We start from the raw sequence: 19,858 nt of genomic DNA on the forward strand, positions 1-19,858 counted from the left end.
GGGTTCAAAGAGAAGCCAAAAAGAGACCAGAATCACCTTTTGCCTCTAACTCTCCTAGAACTGTTACATACCCAAAGCAATCAGTTTCTAAATAGTTTTTTATATGACATTTATTTTCTGAGCCAAGTGTTGACAGGAAGCTGGATTACTTTTAATTGACTCTAAACAGGGAAACTGAAGCGTAAAGTTCATGTTAGCAAGGTGAAGAGAAGCAAACTCTATGAATAAGAGTTTGCATGATTAGCCCATAGATGTTTGTTTTGTCTTATTCCTTTATTGGTACACAGGAAGGGCCATGGGAATTCCCAGACACATCCACATCCTTTGGGTTATGCACTTTCTTAGTGTTATCAGCAACGTTATGTTGTGCAAATATGTTACGTGGACAGGAAATTGTTATACTGCCATTGCTCATGTCAGTTTGACAACTTCAAATTTTAGTCACTAGAAAGAGGGTCAACATCCTTTTTTCAAAATCTCTTTCCATTTTTAAGCATGCAATGATTGCTGCAAAATGTTGCTTCCTCAAATAGCTGCTCAAAGAAGACATTTTTACCTCACAGTGAGTTTTTTGTATCAAACATTGCCTAATAGTTTTCTCCACTGTAATGGTACACAGTTAATAGGACAAATGTTGGGAACAGCTAGTAGAATGCTAACTCTTTTTTACTGCATGAATGCTATCAAAGCACAGCAGCTATCCCATGATTTTACCCATAACGTGACAGACCAGGAATAGTGTTGTTCTATGGTTTAATCACAATAGATGAGTAACAGCCCTTGGTTTATGTACAAAGATTAAAATAAATCAAAACTGCAACAATATCTAGTACATTTTGCTTTACATAGGTCTCATTGTAAGACTGTATCTCATTTTATGTAACACCAAAAAAAGATTTTACACAATAAGATTGCTTATGACAAGCATTATGAACAGAGTGATGAGATGTTGTTGCAGAAGCAGAATTGTAACTTGAAATCTCAAAAGAATGCAGTTCTTTAATCTTAGTAATGGAAAAAGGTTAACTCTAGTGACAATGCTACAAGATTAGTTAATATTGATCTTCCCACTATTAAAGGAAAACTGTTTCTTCTTTCACTTTAAATGATTGATGGAAACATTGTCACAAAGTGATTACATATTGTATCAACCTATATATTGATAGTGGAAGTACCAGCAGGCAATGGATGAAAGCAAAGTAGGGCTGGCCAATGACACGGAGCTCCATGCTTCTGATTTTAGAATCCAGCTGCTCTGCCTAGCTGAACTTCATGCACTTGTGCATGATAAAATTTTGTAAGAAAGTTTGATACGTACACATGTAACAATATGCTGTATCTTTTCAGATAATGGGAAAAATGTGAATATCGTGGAAAGGACTTTAGATTTCAGGATTCCTCTCTCTGAAAAAGTTGTTTGTAATATAAGATTCCAAGAATTCTTAATAGAGTAGGAATAATTTCTCTAGGTATTTCACATTTAATTAGGTTTTGCAGGACTTGACCACGATTCTTACCAAATATTTCAGCTATTAAACTCTTACCCTATAAATAGGTGTGCTTCTAAGAATGACTGCAGAATTTCTATGAGTTAGAGCTACTCATCTGAGAGAGTGATTCAATGTAACTTGGATGGAGATGAATAAACTGTTTACGCAAGTCATGCCATTGCATAGTCTGTAACACCACCAGTGTTGCTGGGTCCATGACTGCATTCCACTTGTAAATGTAGATGTCCCTGTAACACACTTGCTGTTGGTTTTTCTTCTCATGACTAATTAAGACAAAACATAAATTGAGCAGGTAATTTATGAGAAGTCTCTGTAAAAAAATGAAGGTAAACTAAAGGTAGTGTAAAGAGTAGGTCAGATAAATAACAGACATCTGTGGGCCATTATCTGGCTCAAGATGATTGGCCACATACTTCTATGATTTTTACAGATGTGCTGCTCAAACATCAGTGTTTGGAGAGCAGATCAATGATTCTTTGACAAGAGACCCTATTGGCACTAAGTAAATAGATAATCAACTTTCCTCCTGCTCTCAACAGGCTGTGCAAAGCAGGGTGTTCAGTATTCCCTTTTCAGGCAATGAAGATATTTAAGTCTTTTAAACATGCATTGCAATGGAACTTTGGATCCTGTCTAGTTGTATAAAATTTATGCAAAAACACATTATTACCCATGAAGACCCTTTCCCTGGAACTCCTGACTAAAATAATGATTATTCTCATGTAAAGTTATTGCAGTAATTTGCCACACTGTGTGGTGAATATGATGAAATCTACAAATGGACTATTAACTTGAGTAGATTCTGTGCTGGCTGCCTGCACTGTTGTTGGGAGCAACAACATTTCATTACCTTTGAATAAACTAGACAGTCTGATGCCTTCTCTAAATAAAACCTGTGTTGAGGCAGAAAAAGAAGAATAATATACGGTGCTACCCAAGCCTCACTAGATATTGGCAGGCTTTTTTTAAAAAAAGACAATTAATTAACACAGAGATAATCGTACGTGCTGCCAAACCTCTGCACAATAAACATCTAGATGCAATAAATCCATAAAACTAGCCTCATGTTTCCACTAGGGAAACCAGTGAAAAGCACTGGTTCAGGAAAACTCTTCCAGGCTCTAGGACTTGTGGAGAAGGCTCTGTGTGAAAAATAACAGTAATACAACTACTTGCTTTCACAGTCCATCTTTGTTAAAGGCCAGAAAATGTAGTTAGACCATATCACTCTGATTAGGAATTTTCTCCATCCAAAGAAAATTAATAACAAAAATTGCATCAGGTCTAAGGCTGAGTTCCTGTTTCTCAGCCCTGCACTGCAGCTCCTGTGCTTTTGCCCTCAGGCCAATCCTTTACTCTGTTTAGGGTGAAGTAGACCCACTGCTTGGCAAAATCCAAAACGAAAAGCAACAAGAAATGGCGCTGAAGCCTCTTAGCGGACGCCGTAGCGCAGCGAGGCGCCCTGGCTGCGTTTGCCGTGGGCGCTGCGGGGCCAGAGCTGCCCGAGGGTGACACCCAGTGGGAGACGCGCGGGCAGCCGCGCCCCCTGCACTCGCGGCACTTGGAAGGCCCTACGGTCCAAGCTGTCTCTGTGGATTCAAAACGCTTATTTTTCGCTGGCAAACACTCTGTAGCCGATTCCATTAATGTAAATTGTCCTTACAAGAACTAAACTATCAGTGAAGCATCTTGTGCTTTCAGAAAAGACTTCCCTCTAGTCTTTGTAATGATTCTGCTACTTAGTGTTGATAAAAACCACATTTCTGTGGTCTCCACCCAACTAATGAAAACATCTCATTGTTTTCATTCAGAACTAGATCTGACTCTGAAGGTCACAGATATTTCTGCAGACTCCATGTGGTCCAGATTGAAGCCTTTTTAAATCCTGTTTGATTTGGGTTTATCCTAGGTTATTCCATTTTTTTTGCTGCTCATCCTTCCTTCCATTTACATAATTTACAGATCAAGCCATCTTTTCCCAGCCTTACAAATCCACTGCTTTCACTTCTCAATTCCTCTGAAACTCAAGCAATTCCCTTCCTTGGCTTTTTGAGGGGATGTTTAGAATAGCAGTGTTACTTGTCTGTTCTCTGTATTGGAACACTCAGATGTACTGGCATGTCTGCTCTTTGGACCAGAGAGGGACATTAACAGCCCTGAAACACAGAAGTTGTTCTAGTTCAAGCTCTTTCATCTTGTACTACCCATGCCATTTACCAGTCAGACCCCTGGGCACGTCATAATTCTGATTTCCCACAAAGGTACACCTCCAGTGTTGTCTGGCTTGGTAGGTAATGTACCGTGTGATCCTGAAACATTGATTCTCTTGCTTTGTTCTCAGCCCTTGAAATGAGTCACCTGTAAAGTTTATTATCAAGTTCAACTCAGCAAACACTTTTCTAGGGTCAGGCTGTGCTCTAGCTTGTGTATTGATGGGAATGAAAGGGCTCTTTGTGCAGATCTCTGCATGCTTCTGTGGCAAGTGGAACAAATTAACTTTGTGGTATTATACTCATTCCTTGAATGATTCATGTGTTTGGTAAATCACAGGAGGGATGGTGGTTTGCAGCAGTAATTTAAAACTATAGAGGCAAGAAAGATGTGCACAATCAATTCTTCTAGACCACTGGCTAATCTACTCAATAATCATTATCCTGAAATAAAAATAGACCTTCTCAATGCATTGGAAATATCCAGAAGAATTTCATTAATTAATTTGGCTATTAATTTGTTAAATTCAAGTGAGAAGACTGAGAAATGAAACACCTCAATAATCATCAAATTACTAGAAAAAATACTGCTTATTTTATCTTTTGTGCATTTTCATCATTATACCTATAACAGAGTATTTAGAAAGTCCAGCTATAAATATATGATCAGGTGGGGTTTTCTAGATGAGCGAACAGAAAAGCAAACATGGAGCATCATAAAGAAACTAAGTCAAGTCATCAGAAGGATTGGACTCTCTAGATGCTGGGACAGAAGCCTGCCAGTGGATCCAGTGGAGCAGTGACAGAACTGGCAGGCTGATCAGAAACCTGGCTGGGAGCTTTGGGTTATTAGCCAGCCCTGAGTCTGCCAGGGCACTCTCAGGCCAGCACAGGGTATTTGCTGACAGGAGAGGAAAGGTGATACTCTGCTTTGTGAAAGGGTGTGGTGGCAGACCCAGATTCTTTTGATCATTCCCCACAGTCTTAATCTTTTAAGTACCTTCAGGACTTGTACTATGGCTTGTTTATGTCCACACAGCTTTCACTATCTACACTCTTCTTCCCTGGACATTCTTATGCCTCTCTATACTAGTTCTAGCCTCCCTTAGCTCTCAGGTTCCTACATTTTTCAATCTTGGCCTCCTTTTTTCAGCCATTTCCTCCTGTCTCTCTGTTTCATCCACATCCAGCCCCACCCATCCCTCAAATCCTGCATGCTGTCCCTTGCATGCCAGACCTCCCTCCACCTCCTCTCTCCAGCAGCCATTCCCCCACTGTCCCAGACTTCCATTTAACTTCTGTTTCTGGTGTCTCTGCCTAGCCAGTCCTGGCTTTCAGTCTGTTACTGTGGCTCAACAGAGGCATAATGGCCCACTGTCTACAGCCTTAGGTTAATGCTTTCATAATACTCACTTTTTGAATCCCTCTAATCCTTCTCAGAGAGCTGCTAGGTCCTGATTTCTGTATCAACCATGGTATACTCCTTATCAACTCCAGGAACCTATTTAGCAGCTATACCCAGTTCTCCTTTTTCTTTACATTCATCTCAAGACCAGTCTTTGTCCATTGTGCCTGCTCTCAGTCAGGACAATCACTGATGTGAAGGCAAAACAGTGAAAGTACATGACAAGTCAGAAGCACATTTCAGGGCTGCCCAGACTCTCAGCCAGCCCTAGGTGTGCCATGCAGGCACAGCCTACAGATCCTTTAGCTATGAAGCTCATCAAGTTGACTGAGCATTCACCATGATTTATTAAAGTGGTTTGGATAAATATGGATTAATTTTCTCAAATATGAGAAAAAGCTAGAAGCATTTCTTTCTCCTTGTCCATTAAAAATCTCTAATCCAAATAATGTGTAATAATTTCTTATGTATGTAGGTATGCCATATTGTCTGGTTCTTTAATTTCATTCTTAAAAGTGAGTGAATAATATATGCTGATGTTTTCCAAAAAACTTCAGCATCTGCCATGAGAAATTTCATACTGAATGGTTCAAGTGAGATGAGGTCATAAACACCTGGGCTTAGAATGCAAACCTGACCAGCAGCTTGAGCATAATAGGAGGCATTATGTTCAGTTTCTGGGTGTTACAGTTCAGGATTTTCCAAGCATAGCTACCTACAGAGAACAGTGCCTGCCTGCTAAGCTTTTGTGCATAAGCAAGATCATTTGAGAGCAATGGAAATTATGCTCAGCTGCACCTTCTCTAATTAGGCAGAAAATGTTTGCTTTTAAGCTGAATTTCTCAGTTGCTGTGTCCTGTTATTAAAGTAATTGGTCTCTGTTCCTTGTCTGACCCAGAAAGGGATACAGATAGGGATAGTCATCTCACTTAACCAGTCTAGCAAGGAACTGTCCTGTTTTCATTTAGCACCTTCCTCTCCCAGTCCACATTCCTGCTCCAGTTTTAATCAGGTAAGTTTCTTGGTGAGAAAGTTGAGCCCTAAGTGCAAGCAGCACCAGCATTCATTCTCAGTGAATAAACTACACTCATAAGAAATAATTAGAACTTTGTTATTAAAGCTTGGAGTCAGAAAGCTTGATTTCATGTTTGATTTTTCTGTATATTCTATGTGACTTCATGAAAAACAGAGTTGAAAAATGCCCATGAATTTACACAGCTGCTCATCTCTGTTGCTGATGCTGGTAAATATGTCTGAAGATGGTTAACATGTGAAACATCCTTTAAAAACTACAAGTAGTCTCAGAAGTGTAAATGTTAATCTCTCTTGTTGTGGTTCCCCCACTGCAACACACCAAGCAGGTTGAATGGTTAGAAAATTAAAAGATGTCTTAAAACTCAAATAAATCACTGTGAGTTCCTGGGTACTCTAGGACTGTAAATATTTTCTTTTCCTTTACAAGAAATGTTACATTCTTGAGAGATCAGTGCAGACTTATGAGAGAATGTGGATCCTCATTATACTAATCTCCCATGGAAGTGGCTGTACTTGGATACAAGATTGAAATTAAGTTATTTATTTTATAAATTCTCAGTCCCCTTGTCTATGTAGACCAGGGCACTGAGACCAAAGGCTCCAGCATGGGCTTCTCATCAGAGAGAGAGAGCACAAGACCAGTTGTCTAATCCGATACTCTTTCTCCAGAATTCATTTTCATCTCATTTATGTTTCACACTACAAAATATCACTTCTAAAGCTCTCTGCTCCTCACTGGGTGCTCAAATGACTCAGCTGCAGAACCAGGCTCTATCCTGTGAAAGCGGTAAGACAGAAAATCTGAAATTGATCTTTTGGGCAATTTTTGGCAGGATTGGACAAATAACAAACGAGAGCTTTTGGTATTGCACTTTGGATATGGGTGTTTAAATATGTTATCCAATCTGAGCCTTGTCTCCTGATATTTTCTTAAACTGTAGGATGAGGATCCTGATTTCATACTGGCTCACCATGGTGTGAGGCTCTGTGCACCCATTTCAAATGCTGAGCTGGAGCTCGAAACTGGGAATTGAGCCCCACCTAGTGACACATGGTAAAAGCACTCAGCTGCTTCTAAGTAGAATATATGTTTTATTTGATCATGTTTGGAATTCAGGAAAAAACTTAGTACAATTAAGATATTTCATTTACAATATTTTTTAAAAAATCCTATTCTGATTTAGAATTTAGAATTCTAGCATTTCTAGGATCATTGCTCCTAGGCTAGCTGAGGAAATAAAAGAATTTTGATTGATATTGCCCAGTAAAATCAGGCCTCTACTGCTGATTCCAATTTTTTTACATGCACTTCAGTTACCTGGATTCTGGAGTTTATTAAAAAATATTTGTTCCATTTGCTGTTTTCCTCTATTCACAGTAAGAATGGAACACAAAACTTAAAGAGGATCCTTCAAAAAGTGCCAGACCAACAGCAAAATATTAGCATGTGATGACAGCAAGTCATCAGATTCTAATATAGGCCTTCATCACTGGCATTGTTCTTCAAGATGATTTTTCTTAATCAGATAATGATCCTGTCACAGAATACTTTTTGTCTAGGTTAAAGGTTATTAATAATTTTGGTTAGTTTTCTTGATACAATAAAAAAATGAATTTATCTTATAAAAAAAAAGCTTAAGTTTCATGTGAAATTTCACATTTGTATTTCAAGGGAAAATGACTTTTCCCATATGTTTTTAAGCTGCAACAACACAAAGTGAAGGAAAAACTGTTTTCTCTATTTATGTTTTATAAGCACAAAACTACTCTTTCAGTTTTAGAATTATATTTTAGTTTTCATCCAAATTCTGAAAACCCCCCAAAATTGATGGATAATGGGCATTAAAAGATAGAATGCTGATAAAAGGCAACTATGAGCTGTCTGGAAACTAAATGGTTTAATAAATCCTTTGTAAGACAGTTTTTAGAAATCTTTCCTGCTGTGTTTCTTCAGAACCACTTCTTGGGAGGTGGTGAGGGTGGGGGTGTGTGTAAATTTAAATCAGAATTGTACCAGGTTCTGTCAAAACAGTTAAAATGTCAATTTCAGAAACATTTTATGACTTACCCTTTTGGAAAAATGTAGTTATTTCCAGTCAGCTTAGAAGGACTTTGAAATATTCTGGGGCAGAGATGCATTCTTTTTTATAAAAGCCCAGTTTCTGATATTGCCTATTTGCTTCCATCTATGCTAGTTTGTCATCAAGGTTTCATGCTACATTTTCTCCAGAGATCTGGAATACATTGACTTTGTTTTGCTTTCTTTTTCTGGAAAAGACTAGCTTAGTACTCTGTCTCCTATACAAGATGGACCAATTCTCAGTTTTGCAAAACAGCTTCCATTTAATTCAATTTTATTTCAATTGCAGATGTTGTGTTACTTCTTAAAGAGAATATTTATTTATTCCACTGACTGTCAGGAAGACGACAAAATGATACTTTTAACATCCTTCCAATCTCTAATTTTCTCTAGATTATTGAGCTGAATTTAGTGAACATAAAAATAAATTGGCAACAGGGACAGCACATAAAAAGCATGCTATTAAAAGTGGCTAATAACTCCTGCATTCCTCAGTCATCTGAGTTACAGGGATTGACCTTATTCGGTGTTATTCCTGTTGTTCCATGTATTCCTGTGCACGCAAAATGCATATGGACATAGATGAGAGTATGTATAGCATAATACAGCACGTCAGCGTGATGTAACTGTGCAAACAACAGCCAAAGAGAACCTGAAAAGGATCTATGACTGACTGAACATCGATAATGCAGCTGGAACAGCCAAGCGGGTACCAGCGTCAGTGGGCTTTACAGGACAGAACAGCCCCCATTTTGCGCCGGGAGTAACAAATCTTCAGCTATTCCCAGAAATAAGCTAATGAAGGGTGAAATATAAGCCCCCCACCCTGGCCAGGGGCCCTGTATGAACCTGCGGCTGCGGAGGAGCTGCCGGACCGCCGAGCGGCTGTCCCGGGAGCGGCAGCGGAGCGCCCCGGGGCAGCGATGCCGCTCTGTCCCTGCCGCCGGCGCGGCGGCCCCGCGGCTCCGGCCGCAGCGGCGGGCGGAGCTGCCGGAGCTGCCACCGCCCGGCCCGGCCCGGCCCGGCCCCGCGGCGCTGCAGCGAGCCCCGGGCAGCCTCTCCCCGCCGGGCCGGCTGCGCCCCGGGCCCGCCCGCCGCCCCCGCGGAGCGCGGCCCGGCGGCGCGGGGAGCGCGGCCATGGAGCGGCGCGGCGGCCGGCGGCAGGTGAGCGCGGCGGGCAGCGCTCCTCGCCGGGCACGGCTGCGGGTGTTCCCACCGAGGCTGCGGAGTTACGCGACTGCTGAAATCTCCGCCCCTTGGAGCTCGAGTTAATTGCACAGGAAGTTTCACAGGTCTGCTGTTTTCTTGAAACTTTTTTTTTTTTCTATTTAGAACTCTGGAGATGGTGTTTCTGAACTACGGGAATGGCGACCAGCCATTTACAGAAAGTGCACGGACACTTTCTGGCTGCTCCTCTTCTGTCTTTTCTGGGCTGGTTTGGTAAGCACTCACGTTTGTTTGTTTCCTGAAAGGACAGATCAGATCCAAAGTTAATGGGGTTCTGCATAGTGTTATACTAAATCTAAACTGAAATTGTCCCTGGCACAGGTCCCCATGTTTGCCCAGGGGTAGATCTTACCTTTGTTGTGGCGCAGTGCTTTATTGTAGTGTCAGTCACACTTCTAAGTTCTGTCCATGTGCTTCTTTTTTGTTGTTGTTTTTTTGTTTGTTTGTTTGTTTTTGTAAGTTAGTCCACGGCTCTGACTGGGCTCTTTTTTCTACTTATTCATTGTAGCCTTGATATCTTGCAATGTGTATCCATCTGATGCTACATTAAGTCACTATTTTATATCAGCGCACAGGCTTTTGGGAGATGCCTTTGTCTTTCTGAAGAATGATTGGGGTTTTTAATGATATGTCTCCGTCTACTCAGGATTCTCATAAGTACACTTTTTAATTCCATGCATAGTAACTTTTTGAATGGAAGCTAATTCAGAATATACCTACACATTTTGGGTACTGCATAAATGGATGGTGAACTTTGTGAGCAGGATAGGGGTTTTTTACCTGCTGTCTAATACTTACTGCTTGGATTAGTGGAGGGGATGCCACAAATGAAAGCTGTCAAATGGTAAGGATTTAGGATTTTTCTTTGGTTTCTCTCACTGCTTTTATTGCTCACTTTCTATGAAATCACTTATTACATGCTTATTACATTTGTTTTCTTGTGTTTGATCTTATTTTTAAAATATTTAAGAAAATGTAATGACACTAATCTGTTCACATAGCAAAAAAAATTGGAACCACATTAATGGGCTCTGTGGTAATGGGTATCATAGCCATGTACCCCTGCAGCTATAACTCTGTTACTTAACAAGATTTATTGCTTTTATCCAGTATTCTGCACTTAAAGAAAAAAAAAAAGTTATCTACACAGTAGACCTATAGTGCCCATATTTAGAGGGCATTTTCACCTTGAACCAGAATTTTTCTAAAAGCGTGTTTCAGTTGAGTTACGTTGCCAGCTTCTTTCTTGTTTTCCTTCTGATAACATTTTAATTATTAAAAAATACTTGCTCAGTAAACAAACTGGATCTGGATATTTTTTGTTATTGTAACAAATCATCCACAGGTATCCACTAACATCACATGTTAGCTTGAATTGAGGAATCTATACAAAGATGCCCATATTGAGACAGCATTAGTATGCCATCATAATTTTTAAAAAATTCTGAACTAGTTAAGACTGCAAAATAAGAGTCTACTATAAGCAAAAAAGAGATTTGTCTCAGAACTAAAGAAGCACATTGGTACACGTTTGTGTATGAGACATGTTTTTGCCCAGATCCAATCTTTGGTCACAAGTACTAAAAGTAGAAAAACAGATAAAGGCTGTAAAGCTGAAGTTAGAAGGCAGTTGTGCTGGTCTGTGCAATGTCTCGAGCACAGCCGATGCTCAGCTGCCTTCATGCAAAGCAGCAGTGGTTCCTGTGGGACTGGGAAGCCTGGCTGCAGCCAGCCCTTGGCACACAGCCACAGAGCTCAGGGGCTGTCCTTGGTGTGTGTGAAATGGGACTTGCACCCCATGGGACAGGGGAGAGCCTTGCATCACTGAGTTCCTCAGTAGCTGGAGTGACGGGGAGATAAGCCTTGGGTAAAGCAGTACTCAGGACTTTAGTGTCACAGAAGAATTCCTGCTTCTTGGCACTTGCAAAGGTTCTTTCCAATGATTGTTTTGGCCCTCACAATGTACAGGAGGGTTTAAGCTGTGTTGCTGGACAAGGGGTTTCATTTTAACTAAAGATTGCTGCTACTTGGGCAGCAGAAGTACTTAGCTCCCTCTTGGGTTTAGAAGATGATCTACTGGAACTTTGATCCAGCAGCAGAGCTAAAATGCATAAGTGCAGGGCAGTGTCACCTAAGTGCACAGTGTGGCTTTCTCCAGGTATTTCACATGTGTTAAAGAGTGCTCCTTCCTGAAATTTCAGGTAATCTCCATTTGAAATGTATTTTGTGTTTTAAAATACTTCTGATTAAATTCATAGCAGCTTCAAGGGCCCATCATAGCAGCAGTTCTATTATCCAAGTGTGTCTTGAAGGTCAGCTTGCATCACTGAGATGCAATGAGCACATGAAAAATTACCATTTGAGTGATCTTGCCTCATGAGTGACACACATGAACATGACTAGGGACAGTGTTTAGCACCTTAGTAATGCTTTCCTCTTATTTTAATCCAGACCTCTACTATCTTTCTTCTCCTGTGTTATTCTGCTTAATTTATATACTTTCAACAATAGATGAAGGAAAGCTCTAAGGAAGCAATAGGGCTAAAGTTGCCCATGTGACTTGGTCTGGCCTTGTGCAGAGGGCTGAATTTTAGATTTAAATGTTTGCAACCAGAAGGCAAAAATGTATTACTTAAAAGAAATAGTTATTGAATGGGAAGGAAAAGCCATGGTAGCATGCTTTCATATTTAAAAAAAAATATTTTAACAGATGTTTATAAGTGGCTATGCTGTGGTGGCTGGTGCTGCAGAAAGACTTGTGCTTGGATATGACAGTTTTGGGAACATATGTGGTCGGAAGAACACTCCTGTAGAAGGGGCAAATCTTTCTGGATTGGACATGACTAATAAAAAGTAAGTGCATCAGTTAATGTTCTAAATAAATCAAATATTTGAGAACTTAGTAAAATACACATCTTCTAGTTGTCAGTCATATACATCTATGTATCTATACACTGTTGTATTGAAAGGCAAAAAAGGTGGGAATAGTGCAGAAGAGTGAGTGAAATTAAAAAGTTAAGAGAGAATTTGAAAATGTGCTGAATTGTTATGCTTTATGCAGCTGCCTTCTTAAAGAGGATCTTAAATGGGACATCAGCCAGAAAGGCAGCAAATCTTTCTGCTTAAGGGTGTTGCACATTGAAGTTCCCAGTCATTCCACTGACTCATTTGGAAAAAGTGTCACTTGCTTTGTAGCACTTAAAAAAAAATGATTAGAATTTAAACTTATGAAAAACCAAGAATGCTTTTTTTTTGAGAAGAGGATCTTTTTTTCTTTCTAGGTATGTGTTCTTTCTGAATTCATGCAGCCTGGAAATACAAAGCCTCAAAGTCAGTTCACTTTCCTTGTGCGTGTCAAGTTGTCCACAACACCAACTCAACTCTTTGGAAGATCTACAGAATTTTGCAAGGAATAATGGTGTGCCACAGGGAATATGAGTACCTCAGTGTAACTGTAGAACAGTTGAGCAGATTCCACTTCGTTTTAGTTATGGCTCTTACACTAGGGAATCATATCTTGCCATTGATTTCCTGAATATTCATGCTAACAGAAAATAAAATGTCTTGTTTCTGCTTTATTTCAAAAACATAGTTTCTAGAAATGTTACAGCTCTCTTATGTAAAATAGAAAGTTGTTCATTAATTCCTGCACAGTGCTGAGATAATGTAGCAGAAAACTGACTATTGATAAAGAACTAGTGAAGTTTGGTAGGAGTGCCAGTAGGTGACCAGAATTCATATGTTGCTTGTGACTCTTATCCAACTGATTCCTTTAAATGTAATTAAAACTATGGTGGAATTCTTAATTCCATGAAGACACAAGTAGATTTATCCCTCTAGACATCAGATCCCAATGTTTGTTATTCCATTTTGTTGTAGTTTAACCCCTGCTGGCACCTAAGTACCACAGCCACTCACTTCCCATCAAAACCAGGACACAGCTTGAAATCTTATTGGATTCTGGTGTCCAAGATGAAATGCTGTCAGAAGTAGCTGTTGTGTGAAAGGTTTATTCATGTCCAACATGTAAATAAAATAATTAGTAGCCTAAGCCTTATTTCATGGGGTATATATAAACTTCAGACCATATGAATATTAATGGCTATTATTGTTGGAGGTTAGTATCCCATTCTTTTTTTTTTTTTTTTTTTTTTTCTGTTTTATTTGGCAGGGATCACTATTTAAATTGACAATATTTGTTTTAATTTAATTTTGAGGTAGTTGGACGTAATTTGTATCTGCAGAAAGCTGTAAACACCTGTGAGATAACAGAAGTATTTTCAGTCTAAGTAAACATAATTGTATCAAATTCCAACTAAAACTGCTTGCATGTTTATGTCAAGGCAGGGAGAAGTCTTGCATTTTGAGTGGCTTGGATGTACCCAGCCTTTCTTTCCCAGAAGTGCTATCTAATGGAGCAGAGTGTTGTTAGCAGAGTACATGGAAATATTTCACCTAGATCCCAGCATATGTTCTGGATACAGATATATTCTGTATATATCTGGCTACAGATATATTCTGGAGGATCTAGTTCTGTTGTAGCTTCCATCATTTCAGGTTTTTCTCTAGTCCTAGTGAGCAAGGATTAATAGCCAGGTATAGCACTGTGGAGCAAACAGTGTGCCTGCCCTCCAGGAATATAAGTGGTAACTGTAGTTAAGTCAAGAAGGCAAAATATTCTTCAGAGATTGGTTTAGATTTACTCAACTACCTACTTTGCTATTCACATTTCCACTGGAATATATCGGGGACAAAAATGGCCTGGTAAGGGATCAAACCAGAAGTGCCAACAAAACTTAGCTGTTTTTTTCTCTCAATTTTTTACTAATCTTAAGTTACTATTTTTCTTTTTTCTTTTTTTTTCTTTTTTTAGATTCTTTTCTTTGTGTTTACAACCTGAATGTTTCCAGTTACACACTAAATCCAAAGGCAGCTCAGCTGTGTCCCACCCTGCCAGTTCCACCAAGGTAAGAATGACTAGGTGTTTTACAACCTCCTTCAGTCCAAACAGCTTCTTATGGACTGTTACTTTCTCACATTTTGTATTTGGCTTGATGCTTCACACTCAGGATGGTTTTGCTTTGTTTATTTATTTTTGTCCATGTATCCTTACAAGTTTTTTTGTGTGCCTGTGAACATGCCAGTGTCCTGTCCCACAGAATAAACAAGGACTGCATTCCTTCCATTGCTCTACTCTTTATTCCTCTACACTTCCATTCCTCTTCCTTTTCCAAATTAGGAAAAAGCACTCCATATGAGGAACAGCTTAGCCCCTGCACAGATTTTGTTTTCTTCCTCAATGCCAAGGATGTGGTCTTTGGCCTTGCTTCTTCTCCTGAGCCCAGAAATTTCCATCAGAATAATTTTATAGCCAGATGGCTTGAAGGATGGATCTGTGGATGTTGCTGGCTTTGTCAAATTTGGCAGTTGTGAGTCAAAAATCTTAAAGCCATGATTTTAAGCTCCATTGTATCATGAAAATGCAGCAGAGAAATGGAATCTTTGTGTTTGCTGAGCTAATTCTGCTCTTCACAGCAGAAAATAGAAGGACAAAGTGAAGAGAAGAGAGTGGGAGACATGTAAAAACATTACATACAGTGGATCAAGTGTGTAAATTGATGAAAAAATAAGGCACGTTTTACATATTTCCTCAACTTTCTAGGCCTTTTTTGGTTTGTCAAGGAACTCAGCAAAGTTATTCATCTTGCGTAGTAATATTACATGGTAGAAGCAAAGCTAGTTAGTGACATTTTTAGCTGTTGATAAAAAAACCTCTCCTTTTCAGGTATGAATTTGCCATCAGCTGTTGTAGGGCAGCACTGCCAAAGTGGTACAATAAATATGTGCAAGAAGCTTGGCTGGGAGTGACAAATAATTTTGTATAAATATTTGGTGCCATTAATTGTACCTTGCAAACCTCGTTTTGGTGTGGCTTTTAGAATGCCTAAATATCATAAAACCAATACAAAATGGTTTTGATCTAGAATTATCTACAACAGCATAGGTTACAGCTATGTTAGCATGAACTTCATTTTTACATAAACACATGGGAGCAAAGCAGGTGAAGCCAGACTAGAATGGGCATAGGAGCTATGTGCTGATGGTGATAGTTAATGAGGGAGTTGTTAATTTCTTTCCCCAGGCTGATCTTGAATGGATCTATTCTGGTATAGTGATACAGGATTGACACTATTAGGAGTTTATTTTGAAGATGATACATAAAACTACTCTTTATAACAGAATACTATTTGTGGAGAATGGCAGGATGCATTTCTGTGGATTTTAAACTGTTTGTCCGGTAATTAATACTTTTTACCACTTTTATTTTCAACCTTTCAGTAAATCCTTTCCATTATTTAATCGCTGTATTCCACAAAATCCTGAATGCTATTCCAAGTATGCATCTCTCCTAATAAGAATGGTTAATGAAATGGATGTTTTTCATCGAATTTTGAGTGGAATATTGGCAAGAAGAGATACTGTGATAGGACTGAGTATCCTTGCACTAGGTAATATTATAAGTTAATAGTGAATAATGATATTCAATTAAAGGGTTGAAATGTTTCTTATAAGTCTATATGTTTAATTCAAAAGTGGTGTTTTTTCATATTTTCTGGGGACAGTTATTTTTTAAGGAAGAGTGATCAGATTTTATCAGAGGAATTTAATAGACTGGTGAAATGCAGATCTCTATCAGATTCTGTGTTCCATGACATGGTTATATACCTCATTTTGGGGGACTGTAAGAAATTGTTGATGAAAAAGATGACATCAGCATGAATACTTAAACTTAACTCTTACATAAAATGTTACTTAAAATGTAGTATTTCCCATGGTGAAATATATCAGCTATAAGTTTCTTATTATTTAAGTTAGAGGTAACTGTGTGCTTTAAATGTTAAAAAGACTGCCAGCTTTACTAAATGCTGTTGCTATTTATATTTAAAATAAAAAGGGTTGTAACACTCAAATTTAATGTATTTTTCAGCCTTCTCTTTGATAGCGGTTTTAGCGTTCAGATTCATTCAGACCCTCCTCATCCATACTCTGATTGCACTGGTTGTATTTGGGTTGTTGTGTAAGTATATTTACTGTTTCACTGTGCTGAAGGATTAGCAGCTGGACAAAAAAGCTATCCTTTATTTCCATGGCCATCTTCAGTAACCTTCAGCTTACCACAGTCATTTCCAAGCTGAGGCCTGCTTGCCTTTTGGTGCCAAGGTCTGGCTGTGCTGTTCCAGCTGCTGAGTGTTAGGATGATGGTGATGTTTATTGTTTTATAGATGCCTGGAAACAACATTTCTTTTGGCAGATGAATGCAGTTATGAAAATGCTACTGTTTCAAAGAATGCTTAGTGAACTCTTACACTGCCTGCTTTAGGAAGGGAGAACCATAGGAATGTGTCTGGCTAAAGCTTGTCATTCCGTGAAAGTTAGCATTGTATCTCCACAATGAAATGACATGCCTGAGCCTTAGGAGAAGTGCAAGAAATCCAAATGTTCTGCTGCGGTTTTACCTCAGACTGACAGGCCATTATGGGAGGTTTCTCTGTGCTCACTGATCCTGTGCCTCACTTTGCTAACTGGCAGTATTCCCAAGCCCTGTGGGATGGTGGGGAGGGCAGGAGACTGGGAAGGGAGGCCAGGCAGCAACAGCGTGCCCTGCCCACCCTCACACTGCTCTGCTCTGCTCAGTTGTCTCAGGTGTTCTCTGGTGGCTCCATTATGACTACCGGAATGACCCCAGCACTGAACTGGAAACAGAAAAGGAAAATGTAAAGTTCCTACTTGGATATGCCATCTTCTCAACAATCATCACTGTAAGTAGCATTTTGCCCTAAGCAATGGCAGAGGCTGTCACTTGAACACTAGAACTACAGTGGTTCTGCAACAATAAAAATAATTCCTAATTCTTTTCAAATTGGAAAATGAGAATAAATTATAAGAACTTCTTACATTCATTCACATATAATCATAAAATAATAGAGTGGTTTGGATTGGAAGGAACTTTAAAGGTCCCTAGTTCCAACTAGATTTTTAGGCCCCCATCACAACTAGAAAAATAATTTTATATATTCATTGTGAAACTTGTTTGTCAGCCTTGCCATACTTCAAACCTGTAAAACTGTGTTAGTGTTGTTGGTGTAAAAATGCAAGAATTGTGTTCCATCCCCATTTTGTGCTGCATCAGCCTACTGGAGAATCATGTTGAATATACACAGGGGCACTAGCTGAGTATGGACATGAGATCTGTGAATTCATCCCACCCTGTCAGCAGCTCTTTGAGACAATGAAAGAAAGGGGTAGTGAAATGAAGGCAGCAGTGTCTAGACCTCAAGTTATAGGGTAAAATTCTGTTTTTCTCTCACTGACCTTGTTTTACAAATGAAAATCTGAGTGTAGCTAGCAACTTGAAATGATTTTTTCATTCTGATGTTGCAATGTTAAAAGGAGCCATTGCTCAATTTGAGGCTACAGTCAATTTGTACTTCATGAGACATTTGTCAAAGCAGTTGTCCTGTTGTCTTAGAGATGAGTAAGATCCATATGGAATTTGCCAGATATTAACAATCTGGCAGTTTACAGTGACAAATATAAATGTATCACAGATCAGGTTTTTTTTTTAATATCCTCTATAAGTTATGACCTTTTTACATCTGCTGATACTAAAGAGGTAAGAAAAAGTTTCTTTGAATGCTTGTATGTTCCAGTACAACTGACTTGTTTGCAGAACTGTGGGAACACCCACTACTGCAGGTTATGCTTCTCTTCAGAGCTGGTGGCTTCTTTCCAGAGCAGGCAAGAAAACCAGTGAAGGAACTGCCATTGATTGTATTTATTGTTTTAAAGATCCCAACCTCCCTTTTAATTGCTGTTCATAGTTCCTTGTCAAATACAAAGAACTGGGGAAATTGTGTGATTTTTGACTCGGGGTTTTGTTATGGCAGGTTGGGTTTTTTACTTTGGGAAGACAATAATTTATTTAAATAAGTTTTCATTTTATGTCTGCTTTGCTCCTATGCATACATAGCTCAAAAATTAATTTGGTTGTGAACTGCAAGAAAAGACTGGTTCTCCTACCATTGTGAAAGTGAACAGTGGTAAGCTGGCCTGAGTAGAAAGAAAGTTTAAAAATTCATGACATGCAGGGTGTGTGAAAGCAATGTGTAGTGTGTAATGTACATTTATGTTCGCTATAAAGCAGACAGTTTCCATTAGATTAATTAAAGTCTTATGAATCCTATTTTATTCAAAAAAACCAACAATAATTATTGTAGGAAAATAGATTTTAATGCACAGGCTCCTTGAGAACCTAGGCAATGTCTTGGAAGGACTTTCTAATGTGTAGTAAGGTGTATAAATTGCTTTGTTGTCATGTCTTTGAGAAATCTGTATCCTCTGATCCCACATTTGACAACTCTGATAATTTTCTTGAGGTAAAACCCCTAACAATTTGTCTTTTTATTTCCTGAAACAGGTTATTCTGCTCTGCCTTATATTTGTACTAAGAAAGAGGCTTCCGTTCTCTGTACAGCTCTTTCAAATTGTTGGTAAAATCATTGGCAGAATTCCTTTCCTCCTGTTCCAGCCCCTCTGGACCTTTCTGATTCTCATTGTGTTCTGGGTATTTTGGGTTGCTGTACTGCTTAGCTTAGGAACTGCAGGTAAGTATATGCTTTTCATATTTTTGACTGAGTGCTATCCATTTCTAAGTTCTCTTCTTAAATGTGGGACCTCTCAGTGTTGGCGTACAAAATGTGGGCCAGCATTGTTACACAGCTGAGTTACTTTTTTTTTTTGTTTTATTTTATTTTCCACTTGTTGGAGTCTTTTACATTGGCCTTTTGTTTCCATATGTTGACTTGAGTTTTGTTCTTTCTCATTTATTTGTTAATAGATGGTTGTAGGTACAGTATATATTTGGTACCTAAATGAAAAAAATAACAGGAAGGAAGAGACAGCTTTTAGTGCAAATGTTACAAAATGAGGATGTTCATCTCCCCTGACTATAAACAATGTTGAATTGTCACAGACGCAGAACATTGCTTTGGAGCAGTAGTTCAGTGACAATTGCTATCATTTGGACTAATGCAACAGTACTTGGATTAATCCAGTGGTTCTTGGAGTTGCAGAGGAGGTGCTCTGTGGAAAGAGTCAAGCACTATAAAGGATCTGGCAGAACAGGTTTTTAGTGTGGAAATGGTATTACTGATGGATATATTCCTGTAAGATCTGTCACTGATTGAACCAGGGTAATTTGGATGTTGTTCCTTGGCCCAGCACCATGCCATCCAAGTGAAAGACAGGTTGTCCTTCTGTGGAACATCACTCAAAGAAGTGATGCTAAACTCTGTGTATCTCTGGGGGTAACTCCTCATGTACACATCAG

The 19,858-nt window shown here is 39.1% G+C and overlaps 1 protein-coding gene across 10 annotated transcripts in view; it reads left to right on the forward strand.

The window, feature by feature from the left end:
• The window catches only part of SLC44A3 (solute carrier family 44 member 3), a 90,854-nt gene that overhangs the window by 42,024 nt on the left and 28,972 nt on the right, over positions 1–19,858 (forward strand). For 3 of the 10 annotated variants that reach the window (XR_014957082.1, XM_085586513.1, XM_021525783.3), the window contains exons 1-9: positions 9,265–9,405; positions 9,574–9,681; positions 12,179–12,321; positions 12,750–12,886; positions 14,342–14,435; positions 15,808–15,977; positions 16,457–16,546; positions 17,164–17,288; positions 18,947–19,133. Coding sequence is in view for 9 of the 10 variants with exons in the window: in XM_085586513.1 (XP_085442639.1) it covers positions 9,379–9,405; positions 9,574–9,681; positions 12,179–12,321; positions 12,750–12,886; positions 14,342–14,435; positions 15,808–15,977; positions 16,457–16,546; positions 17,164–17,288; positions 18,947–19,133 (1,081 nt within the window). In the remaining variant the exon portion in view is untranslated. The other 7 variants (XM_085586517.1, XM_085586520.1, XM_085586514.1 and 4 more) reach the window with 5 other exon arrangements.

Source organism: Lonchura striata, chromosome 8, assembly GCF_050655825.1.
Source record: "Lonchura striata isolate lonStrDom1 chromosome 8, ASM5065582v1, whole genome shotgun sequence".
NCBI classification, from domain to species: Eukaryota; Metazoa; Chordata; class Aves; order Passeriformes; family Estrildidae; genus Lonchura; species Lonchura striata.